This window comes from Monodelphis domestica, chromosome 8 (genome assembly GCF_027887165.1).
Source record: "Monodelphis domestica isolate mMonDom1 chromosome 8, mMonDom1.pri, whole genome shotgun sequence".
In the NCBI taxonomy this organism is placed as follows: domain Eukaryota; kingdom Metazoa; phylum Chordata; class Mammalia; order Didelphimorphia; family Didelphidae; genus Monodelphis; species Monodelphis domestica.
Genome location: NC_077234.1, coordinates 184,015,594 through 184,036,729, shown reverse-complemented (window position 1 = coordinate 184,036,729; position 21,136 = coordinate 184,015,594). Strand labels below are relative to the sequence as shown.

Below are 21,136 nucleotides of genomic sequence, written 5' to 3'. Positions count from 1 at the left end.
CAGGCCTAGAGTCAGGAGGACCTGGGTTCAAATTTGACCTCAGATACTTCCTAGCTGTGTGACTCTGGGCAAGTCACTTAACCCCAGTTGCCTACCCCTTACCACTCTTCTGCCTTTGAGCCAATACTTAATATCAATTCTAAGACAGAAGGTAAGGGTTTTAAAGATTAAAAAAAAAGAATAAATGTACGAATAAGTGAATGATTTAAGTGTTTGCTGTGTACCAGAGACACAAATATAAAAGCAAGGCAGTCCATGCTCTCAAGGAACTCATATTCTAACTGGGAGACCACACAGATAGAAGTCTCAGCTCCAAGTCAAATGGAAAGGTTCCATGGTCCTTGGGCTTCAGGACAGAAGTGCCCTTATTTTGTATTCACTTGGGCTTCAAAAAGCATAGAGTCTCTAAAAGTCTATTGGAAAGCCAAGCCCTACCACAAGTCTTAAGGACAAGCAAACTCCACTGGACATACTAACTCATCTTTAGTTTTCAATATCCTGCGAATTGATGCATAAGGTAACGAGGTCCCAGATCACTTGATCGATCTTGTTCTAATTCAAAGTCTATGTTGGGTCAAAGAGGGCACTGCTCTAGGATGCCTTTAAGTTGGCAAGATGAAGGGATATGTCCCATGTTGCCATGGCACCCCTCTCCTGGAGCTCATTTCCTCTATCCCTTACCTTCCTTCTCTTTCTGCTACCTTCTACCCATCTCTTCTAGGGCTTGGGAGATCAGGGACTATACACGGTGACTTGGGAACAAGGCTTTCCTGACACAACTGTGGCAGAAGGGAGGAAATTACTGATGATGTTTGAACCTCCGTCTTTGTCCCCTCCAACTAATTTTGCCCTGAGGACAAGAGTTTCTGGTTCTGGCTCTGCTAATATTGAACCAAGGGACAGAATCCTTTGCACATCTGGACCAAGTACAATGGCGTCAGGTGATCCTGTTTCACATATAAAAAAGAGCAAAAATAGGCAGGGAAAGAAATCCTAACAGAATTTGAAAGCAGCTTGGTTTTCCTTAGCTGATTTTGCACTCATATTTTCCACTGCCAGAGAGGCAAGAAATGCACCTAACGACTTGCACTCCATTTTCCGAAGGTTCCTCACTAACTTCATCTGCCTTACCCTACCTACCCTTCCTTCTTTCTCTTAGGCTCCCTTTCCCTTCTTCACCCTCCTTCACCACTCCCCTTGGTCTCTTTCTCTCTGAAACATATTTTCTGTCTATTCTTATTTCCTCTTCGATTTGCTTAAAGAGGACAATGGGTATAATGCAAATTGGTTGTGTTAATGGGGCCATTATATCTCATGCATAGTGCATTCAGTCTTGAAATCACCCTGTAATGTTTCCTAATGTGAGCATAGGCACTAAAAAGATACTCAACTCTATTTAATTTATGACTTCCAGGCAACTCACAGAAGTCAATGTACTCAACAAATTACAAAATCTGAGAAGGATTAATTTCAAGAAAGGACTCTGGGGAAGCTTAATCTCTGAATTCCAAGGCTGCCAGGGCCCTGAAGAAGTTATCTCGCTCCTACACCTGTATTCAGGTAGGGTCACATCAAAACCAGTCCAGATGAATGAGATTCTATGCTATTTTTAAATATGTCGAGAAGAAAGAGATTCATCAATTTCTCTACAGTTCGGAATGACAACATTCAGCCCAGAATATTCTCTGAAACAATGAGAAATACCTCCAGCATGTGTGCAGCTCTGTTTTATGTCTTGCTTGATATTGGCAATCAGAAGGTCATTGAGTCCCATTATCTCTGTGGTTATACTTGTCAAGAAATCATGTATGCACTTAACATGTTAAGTTATTGATTCAGTTTTTGAATGAGAATCTTTAAGGAAGTATGTTGCTTCACTAAGTCAAGTTGCCTTTCTTTGGGTAAGGACTAATTATAGTAGGATTGCATATATCTTAACATTTCAGGAAGTTCTTTGATTTTGGAAATATAATCTGATACAGAAAATCATCTTCAAAAACCTACCAACTAGCAACTAATGTATTGTTGGTAGACCTGTTAATTGATAACAACCATTCCGGCAAACAATTTGGAATTATGTAAATAAAGTTACTAATTTGTTTATTACCTATATAATCCAGAGCATCTATTATTGAGATTGTACCCTGAGAAAGTTATTTCCCTTAAGAAAAGGAGTATTATATAAAGATATACATACATACATATATGGGTATTTCATAAAAATTTTATTTATAAAAGTAGGGAAAAATTTATGTCAAGCATTTGAGAGCCTTTCTAGCTTGGTAAATCCTGTCAGAGATTGGGATTTGTTCACATGGGAACATAGACTCACTGATTTAGAACTAAAAAGAACCTTAAAAGCTATCTAGTTCAATTCTCTCATTTTGAAGTTGAGGAAACTGAGGCACAATGGGTTGTGTAGGTGAGTATGAACATAAGGTCTCTTAGCTATGTTTGAGAAACTTGGCTTACATTCATACCACAAGGAAGTACCAGAATTGGACTTTTCTAGAAGAATTAAATTTATAGCAGTGAGGTAGTGATGCCAGTAGTGATAGTTCTGACCTGTAATTATACTAGTATGGGGAAAACTATTGTATAAACTCCTCTCACCATTGCAGATGCAATAATGCCTCTTTAATGTATAGTTTTAGAGTGTTGCCTGGGATCATCATGGGTCAAGTCATGAAGCTAGCAAGTGCCCAGGAAGTCCACCAAGCTTATTCTAATGCCAAGACCAGGTCTCTATCCACTAAGTTAGGCTTCCTCTCATAAATGGAATTAAATCCACTAAAATCCTATTTCATTGCCTCATCATAGCATAAACATGACCTTGGTTTCTTTATATCTATTCCAGAAGGACAAGTTCTGGTAGGTTAGAAAATTAGGAAGACTTAATTATAACCTCATGATTAATGTTATGCCTATTGCCCAAGATCTATCTTAAATACATCCAGGAAGCTCATTGCCAACTGATGAATACTTTGGGCATAGTGACTCATTAAATTGACAATTAGGATAGTTGCAATCTGTGTCAGTGGAGGGAATTCTCATATTTCTTTAAGTACCATAATAAGTGAATTAAATTGGCTACAAAGAATAATACATATTGGACATCCCCTTACCCCCAGTTTCTAAAGGTAATTTATTTATCTTGGTTCTCTTCTTTTTTCAGAAAGAGATAAATAAATAACCTGTAAGGGAAATGCCAAAGGGATAACAATGTGGGTACAAGGCAGAATGGAAAGATAAGGGTTGAGAATTCAGTGAGAAATTTTAAATGATCAATGGCCTTTCAGTTATAATTTTTTCCTGGCTATGAATACATTTTTAAATGAAAGCAAAAAAGGATCATTTGTAAAATTGGTTACTCTTACAGGACTGTTTGCAATGAGTGACTTTCATGTTCATGGTGCCACAAAAATAGTAAAAATAAACAGCAAAATGGAAGGGAAAGAGAATACTTCCACTTCCTTCTTTCTACCAATATTAGTGTCATTCAACATTAGGCCATAGATAATTTAAATGTTTGTTATAATTGATATTGATTTATAACTCAGGAAGCCAGGGAAAAGGGATGTTGAAATGCTGAAGCCTACCGAATGTTTTCTACCTCTGTCAAGTTAACTCAAGAAAACGGCCTGTTTTGGCAGCTTGAAGATGCCAACTATGTACTATTACTCAAGAAACACTGGAATACCAACAAATATGAATAATATTTAGAATGAAGTTTAGGATTTTCCTTATGCCCAGATAATCACCAGAATGTGTGTTGCAGGTAAACAGAGAAATAAATAAAAATTGGGCCCTGGTATACGCGAGTGGGATGCCTTGAAACAAAAGGGGTTATTAGCAAATATTAGTTTATTTCTGTAGAATTTTTGGTTAATTTATCTTTATTTTATTTAATACTGTACACTTACCAGGATAAAAATTTTCAGTTAACTTTTTAATTGAGATTTTCAAAAGAGGGAAGCAATGTGCATTGGGGATAGACTGAGGTACCCATATCAAGAAGCCCTCGTTTAAAATCCTGTCTCTGACACTTACTAATATGAAGATTAAAATGAACTCTCCCCTGATTATGAAGATTAAAATTGTAAACTCTGCCTATTTTTTAGATTTAATCACCAAAAATATAAACACCCTACTTAAAAGTTAAGTATGGAGATCTGCCTATTTTTAGATCTAATCACCAAAAGTATAAACATCTCACTTAATTATTGAGTGGGAGGTCTGTGACCCAAATGTGTGATAGTGGGTGAAAGATTAGAATTGACTGACTGCCTTCTGGGCAGTCCTAGAGCAGAGCATCAACTGTGATTGGTAGAAGTAAATTAGGGGAAGACACAGGAAGTGACATAAGAGAAAATGTCTTTAAAAGGGAGTGGCAACTTCCTGAAAGGAGTTAAATTCTTCATGTTTTTGAGTTGAGACTGGTGAAGAGGGGCAGAAGGATCTGATGACTGGACCTGAGACCCTGTTCCTTTAGACTGATACGTGGTGAGTGAAAAGCTGACTCTTAACCACTGAATATTCAGAAGAGACTAACCTCAGGAGAGACCTATCCTCTTGAAAGAGATTCCCTACATCCCCATGGCCTCGGCTACAAGGCCCAAGGCCCCTCCAGTTAAGAACTAACTCTCCCTCCCCAGGGGCTGGGAGTAAATTTCTTAGAGTTTAGGCTAGATATCTTACCTTTTCCTGTCTCTGATTTCTTACTTCACTCTTCCTACATTTTGTAAATAAATTATAAATAAAATTTCTTTGGAATTAATTAAATTCCTGGTGACTATACTCTTAAGTAATAAAGTCCAACCCTTTAAAAATAACCCCTTCTTCCCCTTACACTAGGCATGAGATCTTGGAAAAATCACTCTCTAAAATCCAAGTCATAAATGTGTGACATCAAAATCCTTAATGTACTGATGTAGGGATATTAAAGATTGAGAATTGTGTAGTTCAGCAAGCACTCTTAGGCATCTTCTATGTGCAAGGAAGGCATCATGGTACAAGGTTAAAACAAGAAACATCTGCCCTCAAGAAGTTTATATTCTCTTAGCCATACTAACTTGAAGAACTAACTTGAAGAAACAACATGGAAAGCCAGATGCATGAAGAGGTGCAAAATATGTTAGATTATGTTTTTCTACATTTTTGACCTTTTTATTTGAAATTTTATGTTATACTCTTCTATCATGGTTTTTTTAGTTCCATTTGAATATATAAATTGAAAAATTAGTATGCAAGTTCAAAAAAGGTATTTAATCTGGCAGTCTTGATTCTGGGTTTTGGGAACCAGGAAGATATATTAATATAGTCTTACCTGAGTCTCTGTTTACCATTGGTATTTTTATGCAGAACTACTGAGCCACAACATCAGAAAAACTAGGATTTAGCCCAAAGCATCAATTTCTGTGGGGGAACCTCTTTGGATTGGTCTAGAGACTATCATCTCTGCCTTTCAGGATTCTTTGATGACCTATATTTCATAGAATGCTATCATTCCCTCTCCTGACCATGGACTGCTATCTCCTATCCCTGTGACACTCTTTTCCTGAGGTTTATCTTCTCCTACAATGCTTGAAGGACTGTAGTTCAGGCTTTCTAGGGAAGGCTGTCTTCTCTATACTTGAAAAAATTCTTTAATTAAAAAAAGTTTTTTTTTATTTTTTCTCAATTACATGTAAAAAGAATTTTAAACATTCATTTTTATAATCTTTGAGCTCCAAATTCCTTCCTTCCTTCCATCCTCCTTCCTCCTTGAGAAAGCAAGAGCTTTGATACATATATATGTGATTATATATGTGCAATTAGCCAAAGCATAATTCTATATTAGCCATGTTGCAAAAGAGAACACAAACAAAAAAATTAAGAAAAATTAAAAAAAAAACTTTAATCAGTCTGCATTCTGACTATCAGTTCTTTCTCTAGTGATGGATAACATTTTTTCCATCATAAATTCTTTGGAATTGTCATGTATCAGTGGATTGCTGAGAATTGCCAAGTCATTCAGATTTCATCATCATATAATAATTGCTAATTCTGTGTACAACATTCTCCTGGTTCTTCTCACTTCACTTTGCATCAGTTCAGGTAATTCTTTCCAGGTTTTTCTGAAACCATCCTATTCATCATTTTTTATAGCACAATAATATTCCATCACAATACTATACTACAATTTGTTCAGCCATTCCATAATTGATGGGCATCCCTTTAATTTCTAATTTTTTCCTACCACAAAAAATAGCTGCCAATTTTTTTTTGTAAATATGGGACCTTTCACTTTTTATTTTATCTCTTTGGGATATAGACTTAGAAGTGTTATTACTGAATCAAAAGGTATGCTCAGTTTTATAGCTATTGGGGGATAGCTCAAAAATTGCTTTCCAGAATGTTTGGACCAGTTCACAACTCCACCAAGAATTCATTAGTGACCTAGTTTTTCCACATGTACTCCAATATTTGTTGTTTTCCTTTTCTGTTATATTAGCCAACGTGATAGATATGAGGTGGCACCTCAGAGTGATTTTAATTTGCATTTCTCTAATCAATTTTAATTTAGAGCATTTTTATAACTATAGTTTTTATTTCTTCTTCTGAAAACTCTGTTGTGAGAATGAGACAATATTTATAAGAAATGGGAATGATAATATTTGTACTGTCTACCTCATGTGTTGTGAAGAAAGAATTTTATATAAACTTTAATGTTCCATAGGGCCATATGCCATATTTTTATAGTTCTGCGGATAGGTACACACTCATGGATTTCAAATGACAAAAGATGAGAGAGATACTTACATTTTTCTATGCTTCTTGCTTTTTCAATAGCCTCTGATAATTTTTCATTTGCTAGTTGTCTTTGTTTAGAGATAAAATGTTGTTGATGCTGATTTTGGCCTTTAGGGAAAGAACATAAAATCATTTTAAAGTCATGTTGTAGACACCAATGTATTATACTCCATAACCATAAAATCTGGCTATATGTTACTTTATCATATACAATGAATATTAGAACAGTGATTTGTGGATGAATGATGGGGATGCTCTCCACGTCTGGACCTAGAAAAAAAAATGTGGAGAGACATTTCTAATTTAGAGTAGCATAAAAAGGAAAATATTGTTCTACATACCTTTTTTACATATATAAAACTTTACCTTCCTTCTTGGAATCAATACTGTGTATTGATTCCAAGGCCGAAGAGTGGTAAGGGCTAGGCAATGGGAGTTAAGTGACTTGCCCAGGGTCACACAGTTGGGAAGTGTCTGAATCCAGATTTGAACCTAGGACCTCCCATCTCTAGGCCTGGCTCTCAATCCACTGAGCTACCCAGTTGCTCCCTACAAACCTCTTTTAACATCAAAAATATGTTGTAAACTTCTCCTAATAAAACTTAATGTGCTACTCATAATATTCTTTTAGATTTGTTTATTAAGTGCTTATAACTACAATCATATCTTTTGCCTCCAAAGTCCCTAATTAAAGTTTACATTTTAATCATAATTATAAAATTATCAAATATGAAAGGATATCTTAATTATAATTATGAAAACTCTAAATCTAAAATGCTTAAACTCTAATACTAAAGTTACTATGAATACTTGATGGGGACATCTTGTAAAGATTAAAATAGATAATTTAGCAAGACCTTATATGCTTATTATTACCTATAAGACTTCATGCTTAATTTCTTTTTAAAAATAAATATTGTTGAATATAAATAACACTTTAAATGAAATAAGTTATGACTGGAAACATGTCTAACACAATATGAACAATCACACATAAACTTAATATTGATGTTGGGCTTTTTTATTTGAATAAAGATTTGTAATACTTGGCTCAACACCAGTTAAACAGTCTTAGATCTGGTTCTGCAATTAGTTTATTTTTGTATTTTAATTTAAAATAAGAATAAAATAGAAATGTTTGCCTGCCCAAATATGTAATAGGAAATTTTAGCTAATGTTATAAGTTCTCTTGCTGAGAGATAGAAATTCATTTTAAAAATTTTAGTCACTTAATCAATTGACAAGCATTAATAACTAGTTATTACATAAAATGTTTACTTTCCTACTAACTCTACAAATACTATGGTAAATGAAAAATATACTTACATCTCAATTGCATATATTACTTACTTAAAGAAACCATTAACTCATTACTATAAATTTTATAAGGAAAGAAAATCTGTAGACATGACTTTTTTCTTGTCTACCAATGGCCCAACAGTTCCCTTTCCATGATAACTCTCCTAAATGGCTGACCATGTGGCTAATCAGTTCATTTCAAAAGTCCTCCGAAGAAGAACCATGATATAAGTGGATAGCATTTTATAATGAAAGGTGATATAAGGTTTATTTGTGCAGGTTTGTGATGTTCTACCATGATTTCAAGATGGCTTATCACATATGTGATGACCTCAGCTTTCAAACAGCTCAACATTTGATTCTATTTCCTCTTTTCCAAAAGTGTTCCTTGTCCCAACAGCCATTTTGCTGGGCACTTAAACTTGGTGGGAAAAGATAGTTATATTTTGTTGCTAAAGACAAGCCTTTGTGCACAAAATAGTCAGGCAAAATTTCTCTACATTTTAGAAGAAAACCAGTTTTGAGTTATCTTGCACATTGCATTGCAGGATTTGGGGTATTGATGGGCATTTGGGGTGAAGGATAAGGTAGACTAGGTCTCTGGGAGAGAGATGGAAGATTTGATGAAGCTTGGGGTTGTCACTATAGAGAATAGAGTTGAGATTGGGAGAACACCCAGTAGGGGTAGAGAGGAGACACAATTTGTCAACCATCTCCCTTAGCTTTACTCCTCTACTGCTGGCTTGTCCTGTTATTGTCCATCCTATCCTGAATGTAGAGGGCCCCGGGGCATGATAGAAAGTAGTGATGGGATGCAAGAGGAGAAGAGAGAGGTCTTGAGTAAGAACCAATGGAATGACCAGAGAATAAAGAACAAGACCATTCTAAGGGACAGTGATGGCGATAGAGGAGGCATTCTTGACTTCCCGATATTTCTCTTTTTTTTGTATTTAAAATGATGATTTCGAGTTTGTCATACATCCATCAAAGAGTGAATATATGTAGTACAATGTAGGTTATCTGGATGCTAAAGATTAGACTAATGAAGAGTTTTGTGTAGTCATTTTCTTGTCCTTGCCTAAGGAGTTCTAAAGGTTTGTGTTCCTTCTGTGGATATAGAATGAAGCTGCAGTTTTGATCAGAGGGGAAAAACATTGACTCAGTGTAGGTTTATTTTTCTAGCTAAGAGACCCAGAAGGAACTTGAGATTGATATTTTTATCACTAATTACTTTAACAAGCAGTTTCTACCTGCATCAAGTACTTTTCATTTCCAAGTATTTCCTAATTACTTTAGTGTCACCTCTACCTTCTTCTATTTCTGCTCAAAGTTCATTTCTGAAATACCTGTCATTTCTTACAAACTTTCCAAGCCTTTTGCTCTCTCCTTGGATGAAACTTTGGAGGATAGATTGTACTTTCCTTCTGGATTTATAGTGCTTAGTTAGAAAGGAAAAACAAACAATTAGAAATTTTAATTTTGTATTAATCGGGCAGGTTTTATTCTACCTACTTTTAGATGATGGAAGTTAGGTCTCTTTCAAAGTTAGTGGGCACCTAGTGTGCTTCTAATTATTCAATCTAATTATTCAATCAATAAACTTTGAGTGCCTACTAGGTCCAAGGAACTGTCCTAAGCTTAGGAGATACAAAGAAAGGTAAAGGAGTCCTTGCTATCAGAAAGTTCGCGGCAAAAAATAACAACAAGAATGTACAAACAAGCTCTATCTAGAATAAATCAGGGATAATCAAGAGATGGAAGTCATTAGAGTTAAAGACCTCCCCCAGAGTGTGGGAGTTTAGCTGGGACATGAGGAAAACTAGAGAAGCCTGGAGGCAGCCATGATGAGGATGGAGAACTGCTTAGGCATGGGGGATGAACCAGTGAACAGATCCTGAATCAGGCAACAGAGTATCTTGTTCAAGATACCAAGGAGGCCAGTGTCACTGGATTTCTGAGTATAGGTGGTAGCAGTCATGGTGTTGATAGGGTGAGAGTTGTTTAAAGGAGACTGGAAAGATGGGAAGAGGAAGATTATGAAGAACTTTGAACTCGAGAGAAGTTTATGCTTGATTTGGAAGGTGATAGGTAGCCACTGTAGTTTATAGACTGGGAAGGTCACATAAGTCAGAATATTTTAGGATGGTCAGTTTGATAGCTAAATGGAGGACAGATTGGAGTGGAGAGGCTTGAGGGTGATACTGAAGGGAGAATGAGTTGAAGACATTTATCTTGGGCCAGCTAGGTGCCACAGTAGATAAAGCATTAGGTCTGGAGTCAGGGAAACTCATCTTCTTGAGTTCCAATCTGGTCCCAGACACTTACTGTGTGACCTTGGACATTTCACTTAACTCTGTCTGCTTCAGTTTCCTCATCGATAAAATGAGCTGGAGAAAGGAATGGAAAACCATTCCAGTATCTTATGAGGTCATGAAGAGTCAGACACAACTAAAAATAACTGAACTACAATATTGCTGTCCTTCTTATCTGTCAAGTTTGGACTATATGACCTCTAAAGTCCCTTCTATCCCTAAGACTATGAATGTATGAAATATAGGTAGCAGATTCTGAAAAGAGTGGCTTCAAAGAAAAGTTCTTTCTCTCCATGTATATACCTTGCCGAGAACTCCCAGTCTTTCCATTCTGGTGGAAAGAGCATTAGGCTTGGAATCAGCAAAAGCCTAAATGAATCCACCATCAATAATTACTAGCAAGGTGAGATGGGCAAGCCAGCTAATCTCTTTGAGGCTTAGTTCCTCATGTATGCAATGGGAATAACAACACGGGTAGCACTCACCTCAAAGCATTATTTGGATGGTAAAAGGAAGAAACAGGATTATTTTTTAAAGCTGGATGAGACATCAGAAGCTATCGGGTCCATCCCCCTCATTTTACACACGAGAAAGCCGAAACCCAGGGAAGTTGAGCAATTTGCCCAAAGTCACAGGGTGTAAGCATCTGAGGGAAGGATTTGAACTTAGGCACTCTGCAGGGGCTATAGTGGCTACTGCACTGGGCTCGGAACCAGGAAGATTCATCATCATTCTGAGTTCAAGTCTGGCCTCCCAAACAGTGGGACTCTGAGCAAGTCACTTAACCCTGTTTGCCTCAGTTTCTTCATTTTTAAAATGAGCTGAAGAAATGACAAACCACCTCGATATCTTTGCCAAGAAAACCCCAAATGAGATCACGAGGAGTCAGATACAACTGAAAAAAATAAATGACTGAGCAACAAACAGCAAACTCTTGTTCCAGGTTCAGCTTCTATCCTCTTACCAGTCCACTCTCATTGTGGAATATATAAATGTTGATTGTTATATTAATTATTATTGTCATCATTCCCACAGTCATTAGTGCCCTCTTCAAATATATAAACCACGTATGGAGAAATGTTATGAGACTATGGCTTCCCAAGTGTCTTAGTCATTGATCTTGTGTGACTTTGTTTTTTAAACCCTTACCTTCCATTTTAGAATCAATACTATGTATTGGTTCCAAAGCAGAAGAATGGTAAAGACTAGACAATCAAGATTAGGTCACTTGCCCATGGTCACTCAGCTAAGAAGTGTCTGAGGCCAGATTTGAACTCTGAATCTCTTGTCTCTAGATCTGACTCTCAATCCACTGAGCTACTTGGCTGCCCCTGGTGTGACTTTTTGAAAGGTTGGAAATTTAGTATTTGAAACCTGAAGAACTGATATTTTCAAGGTTTAGATCATTGAATTTATACTTGCCTCTTTAAGAGTAAATGGTATATTGCATAACCTATTTCAGACAATTTATCACCTCAGGGAGAGGGAAAGGAGGGAGTGAGGGAGAATCACAATTTGGCATCAAATATGCCATAATTGCAAAATGCCAAAAAAAACAATGGTCCAACATTGTTTCTATATGTAACTGAAAATTTTTTAATTTAAATTTAGTTTAAAATTTTAAATTAAAAAAGGGTAAATAATATTGGGCAGTGATGGCAAAACTTTTAGAGATGGAATGCCCAAATGGAAACCCTCACACCTGCATATGAGTGACTCCTCCCCTCCCCCACGCAAATCCCCCCCCTCTGCACCCCAGACAGGGAAGAGAGGAAGCACTCCCATTGGGCTGCTGGACAGAAGAGCAGGTCATGTAAGAAATGTCCTCAAGGCACATGGAGAAGGGGAGGGGAGCAACCCCCTCCAGCATGCTCAGGTATGCAGGTCATAGGTTCACCAACACGGGTAGGGGCAGCTAGTGGTTAGAGAGATAGGCTTGAAGAAGAGAGGTCCTGGGTTCAAATTTGACTTCAGATAAATACTTCCTAACTATGTGACTCTGAGCAAATCACTTAACCCCAAATGCCTATCCTTTATCATTCTTCTGACTTGGAATTGATGCTGAGAATTGGTTCTAAGACAGAAGGTAAAGGTTTATTTTTTTTAAAGAGTAATAGTATTTACAATAAAAATGAATTCTATTTTGCACAGTACTTTTGCCAAGACTATCATACATTCACCAAAGTGATTCAACACACTGCTTCCTTTTTCACTTCCATTTTTTTCATTTTATCAAGGCAAAGGGAGGGGGACACATAACCACTTATTAAAAAATGATGCTTTCACGTCCTTTATCAACAATGTCTAGATGGAAGAACTGGGAAAGCTTCTGAAATATGCTGATCTAATTCTGAAAAGTGGGAAATATTAATGCACTTTGGGTCTCCACATTCCAAGAGACTTAAACCAAGTGGTCTTTACTCATTGAAACCACCCTCAAAGGAAGCATTTTTGCTATGGACATTATCAGGAATACAGAGCCTTCTTGTAGCAGTCCACCCCTAGCTATGGGCAAGGGGAACAGTTGGTATGTACAGATTGCCTTAGAAGAGAGAATGCTCAGTCTTGAGCATGCTCAGTATTGCACATGGCTGGGAAAGCCTCTGACCCTTGACCCCAGCTTCCCCCAGGTTAGGCGGGAACACAGGTTTCTTTGTGCTCATCTGGTTAAGAGAAACCACACCTATACCTTGTCATTAACCAATGATAATCATCCCTATGTACTGTGTATATTTGCATATAAATAGGGCCCAGCCAGCTCCACCTCGCTCTCTTCTGCTCTTGCTCCCTTCCAGCACACACTGATGCCTGTCCTCGCTGGGACCTGGCCTTTGGCCAGGCTCCATCTTTAATCTTTCTCTATCATCTCTCCGACCTGTGTGGCATTGAATCTGGATCTCTGGACTGGTAAAAGCCTTGGAAGGGTCCTTTGATCAGAATTTGGCTGTGGCTCATTGATAATTAATACTCATTCCTGCCACCTCATATCTCTACTTCGACTCTGTCATCCCCCTCGTGGTATCTAAAACTTCTATCCTTTCTCTATCTTCCTACCTTAAATCTTCTCTCTCCCCTCTGAGGAAGCTTTACTTCTGAATTCCAGTTCTGTGGCCATAATATCTGGCTTTACTGGAGTCGTTATCTTCACTGGTATTGATGAATATACATTGTTAATGACACAAATAAAAAGGATCTGATTTTTGTCAACGTAGCTACCTCCTAGGAAGCAAACTCCCTCTCCTCAAGCAGATACACTGCACCTATGATTTGAGGCACCCAGAAAGGAAGTGACTTATCCAGGGTTATACAACTAATAATCTTGGAGACTGGAATGCAATTCTGCCTGATTCTAAATTGAATACTCTAACCACTATACCACACCACATTTAATAACATGCAGAAAATTATAATTTTATAGTCACATTTCACTATCCATAAAATGCTACTCTGAGTCCTCATCATGGCACCCTGCAGACACTAGTTTATTGAAGGTTATAATTTGTAAGTTCCTTGAGGGCCAAACCTGTCTTTTGTCTCTTTTTGTATACCTAGCACTTAGCACAGTGACTATATAACTGCTCAACAGTAGGTGCTCAATAAATGTTTGTTTATTGGTTGACTAATTGATACATTGAATGCAAAGTCTAGGAAGCAATACCATGCTTGAAAGGCTTTGGATACAATCATGGCAAAAAATTTTGTCTGTTTCTGAGAACCAGACTACCTAAATATAGAAAAGCTCGTCACTGGCACTTGGGGATAAATTTCTTTGCCATGGCAAACTGTGAAACAAAATCCAAAATAGTTCTCAGTCTGGTGCAATGCCCCCTTCTGTTTCTATTGTGGAAAAGGGACCCAAGGAAGGGAGTACCAAGAAATCCATTTTAGATCATCTATAAACCTTAACTCTACTGGTGAAACTCTAAATGCAACATCTTTTTCCAGTGAATAACAAGTGGTCATCATACTATGAGAGGCACGAAATCCTATCCAGAGATATGTTGATAAATGTTTAACAACCAGGCTCTCAGGGGGAAAAATGTATACACATATATTTGCAAATTTAATCTGCATTATTCATACTTTATTATCTAGACAATCAACACAACAATATATCAAGCCCTGAATTGTAACTAATACCATTTGTGAACAGTTAACAATGACTTACACAAATCCTTGAATTCATCTCCAGTGTTGACATTAGCCAAAATGAAACCAGAAGATCAAAAAAAATTAATAAGGAAATGGAAGGATAGATTATGGATTCTTAGAGAAGCAAATAAAGAGTTTATTGGGAAGTCCTGGGCTCAAATCTGACCTCAGACACTTTCTAGCTGTGTGATCTTGGGTAAGTCACAACCCCCATTGCCTAGTTCTTACCACTCTTCTGCCTTGGAACCAATATATAGTGTTAATTCTAAGATGGAAGCTACAGGTTTTTTTAAAGAGTTTATTGGGCTTAATTTTATTCTTCTTCTGAAGAAAAAAACCGTCATTTCATGGGGAAATTCTTTGCCTTTCACTGCAGGGATCATGACAAAAAAAGGCAAAAAAAGATAAAACATGAAGATAATTGTTGCTTATGCAACAACCTCTCTTTCAGAGGATGAAATGGCAAAGAGAAACTCGATCAAGTGATGGCTTGTAAATTATTCAAAAACCCTATGCTCAGAAACAAAACAAAACAAAACCCCCAAACCCAAACCCCTATGCTTGTACTTTGTTTGAGAAGGATGTTAGAAGGAATTATATCTGTTGAGCATCAAGAAAAATCACAAAATGAAATTAGTTATATTTTAATAGATAGGAAATGAAGGTTTAATTAAGACAGAGTAATTTTCAAATTAGATTTCTATGCAATATTAACTTGTTATAGTTCAAAATTAGTATCAAAATAGAGAAATCAAGTGAAGATGACATATAGTTGAGGCAACTCCAGCCTTGACCTATTTAAACAATTCATTGGCACCAGAAAATGGGAAACAGATAAAAGAACATATCTCATGGGAGACCATTACCATTTCCTAGGGAAGTTTAACATATATAAACCAATCACTGCAACAAGGAGATCAAAAGAGACCAGAAACCACTTTGACCAGGAACACAAGGCAACATCAGATATGCTTTAAAAGAAAGCCCCTTTGTAAGTTTCTAGAGGCAAAGATGATTGAAGATTATGTTTTGCCATAAAACAATGAGTGACAATATGAAGAAAAATAAATTTGCAGAAAGCTGGGAAGAGACTAAACTAAGAAAATTCATCCTAAAGGCATTTAAAAATAAAACCAGAAGTAGTACAATAAATACTCAAAAATATATATTTTAAAAACTATACAAGTTTTTAGAAAAGTAATAGGGATTGGGGTAGGATAGAGCCCGAACCTGTGATTCCTTTGGTATAGAGAACTCTCTTTCTACCAATGAAGATCCTATCTTATTTACACTGTATAGTTTTAGTGAATTGTCTAGGGCAGCTAAGTGGTGCAGTTCACAGAGAAAGGGATCTAGAGATAGGAAGCCCCAAGTTCAAATGTGGCCTCAGACACTGTGTGACTGGGCAAGTTTCTTGATTCTATTTGCTTCAATATTCTATTTGCTTCAAACAAAAAAAACTGTCAAACCACTCCAGTTTCTTTGCCAAGAAAACCTCAAATGGAGTCATGAAGAACTGGACGTAATTGAAATGACAAAAGAAATTAAGTACCTCACCAGAGTCATGTAGATAATATGTATCATTAAATTAACATAGTAGTTAATTATATTGCACATTAAGGATTTCTAAATGCTTTACATGCAACCTTATTTCATCCTTGCAGTAACCATGTAGGATAGATACTAAAAATAATATTTATGACCATTGTACAGATGAGAAAACAGAGGCTCAAAGAAGAGACATTATTTTACCCATGGTCACAAAGCTAGTAAGTATTCAAATTAGGATACAGATGTAGTTCTTCCAAATTCTAGTCTAGCACTCTGCTATGATGACTTTCTAGAACAAACTCTTTCGGGACAATGGAGCCACCATATCTGAAATTTTAGTATTGAAGTAACTCAGGCATTACATGAAATAAAGGATTCAACTAAATTGTACCAACACTTAATTTAACAAAGGTAGAAAGAACAGCTTATCTGGACAGTCAGACAGCTTGGTGGTGAAGGAGAAAGTCTACATGGCCAACAGTCACTAAGATCTGAGTTCAAATATGACTTCATATATATCCAAGCTGTGTGACCATGCACGTCACTTAATTTCTCTTTGCCTCAGTTTTCTCTACTATAAAATGTGGACAATGGTTGCACTGCTGTGTGAATCAAATGAAACACTATTTGTAAAGTGTTTAACACAATCACCTGGCACATAGTGCATATTTAAATGCTTATCCTCTTCCTTCTTCATGTTGGAAGTAAGTTAATTTTAAAGCACTCAGAACTTTATTTTTAAGATATCAGAAAGAGGAAAGAATGAAAAAAGTAAAGAGACCAGGAGAATATTAACAACTGGTCCACACAACTACTTTCCCATCTCTACAAATATTTTGTGAGAGTAGTCTACATCAGAGATTGTCAACATATAGGTCATCACTGTAGACAGCTCACAACACTCCCAAGTACAGCCCAAACCACATAAATATGTAATTGACAAATATTTAACACAATAAACAAATAAATAAAAATACACTAAAACATAGATAATGTTAATATGTAATTTCCTAAGTGTTAGGTTCTTAAATGCAAAGCCTCAAGTGAAATCCATAGAAATATTAGAAAGATCAATCTCACAATTCACATGAAGAAACAAAGTGGATAAGAAATGGATCTAGCCCAAGCTGGGAAATATAGAGAAAGGGTATTCTGTCTAATTAGTCCATTAATTATCCGATAATATCTTAGAGTTTCATTAAAATGAATGACAATGAGGTCCTGGACCTTGCTTTTTTCCTTATCTATGCTACTTTGTCTTTGTTGAGATATTTTTATTGATATGATTTACATTGATATCACCTCAATTTTGGAATGTATGTCCTTCCCTATTCAGTATATCACACCTTTCAACAAAGATTAAGAAATTTTAAAAAATCAATTCGATAAAACCAGTCAATTCATGAATTACATCTAACATTTTCTGCAAAATTCTACCCTTATAATATCCTCAATTCTCCAAAGAGGGGAGAGTTTTGCATCTTTCATGGATTGGATCCATTACTTGGATCCATAATGGCATAGTAGGAGCTGATCAAAGAATCCTGAAATGAAAGCAAGTAGTAACCTCAACCCATCGCCTTCATTTTGTGGACAAGTATACTGACTGAGCCCCACAGAAGTGAAACGACCTAGCTTAGGCCACTCAGCAATGTAGTGGCAGAGGACCCGGGTCCTCACGCTCTGTAATCCCCTAACTCTTACCTCGACATTTTTTGGTGCATCAAGATGGAGGGCAGCCTTTGTATTTTGTACATTGTCAAGGCAAGTGGACCTCAAAAGTGCTGCTTGGTGAGGCACAAAGCCAAGCTTCCAAGGGCCCCAAGCACCTACCTGCTCTGAGCAGCACAGTATATTCAAGAAGTACATTCCCAGAATCTCAAGTTCCAACACTAAACCAGTGACAAAGCTGATTTTCAAATGGTTTTAATGACAGACAATCTGCATACCAATTGACTCATTTGCGCACATGATGGCTTAGAACAATACAGAGAAAATATGTAAAAAGGTCTGTAATGGTGTATGACAATTGCTTCCAAGTATGCTGACCTTTGGTAAATGAAACAAACAGAAAGTACAGTACTCTTTTGATGAGACATTAATGAATGATTAAGAATGGATACAGCTGCATCATCGGCAAGCACTTTGTTAAAAATATTCTTTTCATTTCTTGTCTGTCCCGTAATTATAATGGAAGCATTGTGCAAGTCAGCCAGTAAGCGCATGCAGTAAAATATTTATGTTTTATAATAGTTGTATGGTTTCCAAGAGTGCATTGTTGAGTATAGACACTTTCCCCTTTTCCCCTTGTCACCTCATCTTTACCAGTAAAAATGCCCTACACCCCTGGGCAAACCATGACACAAAAGCCTATCTCAACATCTGTGGATGGTGCCCTGTCCAAAAGGAAAGGTGTTCCTGCTTCCTTGCATCATTTATATGCAGTCTATTTTGTGGGGGCGAGTGGGGGGGTAAAGATAATGATTTCCCAAATTTTCTCTCTGCTTCAATTGGGGTTCTGTAGATAGAATCACAGAGAGACTAGGTGATAGGATAAATAGGTAATCAGGCCTCAGACAGTAAGCACTGTGACTCAAGAATGTGGTGAAAATGCAAAGAAACATTTCTTCGAAAAGCAAATCTATATTTTGGGGAGCTTTGGGGAAATGGACAAATAATTCTCTTCCAAATGAGCTCATTTCATACAATTTTAGAACTGAAAGCAACCTTGGAGATCACTTATAATCTCAGAGCTAGAAAAGACCTTAATTACCATGTACATGAATTCACGCCCAGTTCAAGAACACTTCTAACATCCTGAAAAAAGTGATCATCTAGCCTCAGTTTGAACTTTGAAGACGAAGAAAGAATGCTAGATTTGGGGTCAGAGCCCAGGCATTTGCATACATTTGAATGGATCTACTAACCAGATGTGTGATCTTGGAGACGTCACTTGATTTCTTTGGGCCTCAGAGCCCTTATTTATAAAAATCTAAGTTGGGTTAGTTGACTTCTAAGGTTCCTTCCAGATCTAGATCTATTTATAACGGACACTGTTAGGGAAAGTAAGTCTGACTGCCTCATGAAGCAGCCCATTCCATCTTTGAACAGCCCTAATTATTAGAAAAAGTTTACTAACATTGAATTGACTGATATAACTGTCTTAATTTAATATCCACCCTGAAATGAATTATACATTCTGGAGACAACAGATGAGGAAACTAAATACTAAGTTATATATTTTACTTAAGGCTACCCAGATTGTGATTTAGTGATTAAGCCAGGACAAGAACTTAGCTTTAGGACCTCGCTCTTGGATCTCATTCCAGTGGTCTTTCCATTGCCCTGCCAGCTACTACCTCCTAGGAGTAAGGATAGCTGCCCATAACTCATCAGTGATTCAGTTCTTCTCATAGCCAACGTTTACTCAAATTTGTATTGCTAAAGAGAGCAGGATGAAGCCCTGACATCAGTGGTGAGCTTTAGGAGAAATCTGCCCTCCTTTACTTCCTATCCTTTCCTCCCACAGATACCTATTGAAGGAAGAGAGAGAAAGGGAAGTGTAATCAGATAAATAGACTCAGACATATATGTGTGTATATACACTACATCTTTGTATACATCTACCTACCCATCGTCCATCCATCCATCCCCCTCTCTCTATTCATCCACCCACCCATCTATCTACCCAACTCATCTATCTATCCATCCATCCATCCATCCATCCATCCATCCATCCATGAATAAGATATGAATGCTAATCTCTAATCTAGTATCAATTTGATAATCTGATTTGATAATCTAATTTGATATCTAATATCAAAAGTATCTATCTGCCTATCTATCTATCTATCTATCTATCATCTACATAACTATAGGAAATCTATGTCAACCAGAAAATAGAAAGGGGAGAGGACCAAATAATGAATTCTATGAAAAGATTAAAAAAAAGCTTTATATTCTAATTTTGAGCTTTCTGACTGTACCTGGGTCATTGAGGACTGTCTGGGACTTTGTAATTCCCCAACAGTAAAGAAAGAGGACAAAGAAGGAGATACGAGTCACGTTTGCTCTAACCCCTGACATGTTCAGCACAGGTGACAAGAGCAGGAGGGTCCTTCATTTTCACCTGGAAGAAGCCCCTCTTCCTGAAGTTCCGTCAGATTCCTGGGCTTTGGTCTCCAGGATACTGTTTCATTATGGAATGCACAAAAAGCTTTGTTATGTCATGGGTGAGATGCAAAGTTCTCCAGGTGGTGAAGGAGGCAAATCTCTTATGATGACCTTTTACTTATAACTCTCCATGAAATCCTGTAAACCTACAATTTCTGCATTCCTTAGTCTTTGCCAATTCTAAAGGAAGAGGAGAAGGGTACATGACACACACAGATACAGACACACACACAGACACACACACACAGACACACACACAGACACACAGAGGGTTTGGCCAATCAGGCACTTTAAGGATTATTATTCTGCTTGCCCCATTTTCCATTTTCTACTACAATATGTACCTTTGCATATTTAAAAAAATTGTTTTTCATTTTGACAGATGTAGTAGCAATCTAGGAAGTGAGGAAGATCTCAAATTTTCTGATTGGATATGATTGGATTTTACCGAGTGATTTAGATAACTCAGGAAGACTTCTTTGCTTTAAGAAATATTTTATTTTATGGTAATTTCTACATCCACAGAACTTTTCATGTCTGTCCCTTTCCCTACTCATTCAGTCACCACCCTGAGCCAACTCCTCATCACCTGTCTGCTGGATAATTTCAAAACTCACCTAATTAACCCTTCATCCCAATCCATCTTAAACACTGCTGCCAAAGTGACTTTGCCAAATTACAAACCTGATCCCATCATTTTCATTAAGCAAACTTTAATGGTTCCCTGTTGCCTCTAAGAAATATAAACTTCTCTGACTAGCTTTTTTAAAGCCTTTAATTTCTATTTTAGAATTGATATTAAATATCAATTGATACTAATTAAGGGCTAGGCAACTGGGGTTAAATGGTTTGTCTGA

At 36.9% G+C, this 21,136-nt stretch overlaps 1 protein-coding gene across 2 annotated transcripts in view; it reads right to left on the bottom strand.

Annotated features, from left to right (window-relative positions):
- Window positions 1–20,297, bottom strand: part of LOC103098650 (uncharacterized) — an 83,304-nt gene extending 63,007 nt beyond the window's left edge. The window contains exons 1-2 of one of the 2 annotated variants that reach the window (XM_056808287.1): window positions 20,093–20,297; window positions 6,802–6,900 (exon numbers count right to left, since the gene is read on the bottom strand). In XM_056808287.1, the coding sequence (XP_056664265.1) occupies window positions 6,802–6,900; window positions 20,093–20,192 (199 nt within the window). In that variant the 5' untranslated portion in view covers window positions 20,193–20,297. The remainder of the gene's footprint in view (window positions 1–6,801; window positions 6,901–20,092) is intronic. The other variant, XM_056808286.1, reaches the window with a different exon arrangement.
- Between the last annotated feature and the right edge of the window lie 839 nt (window positions 20,298–21,136).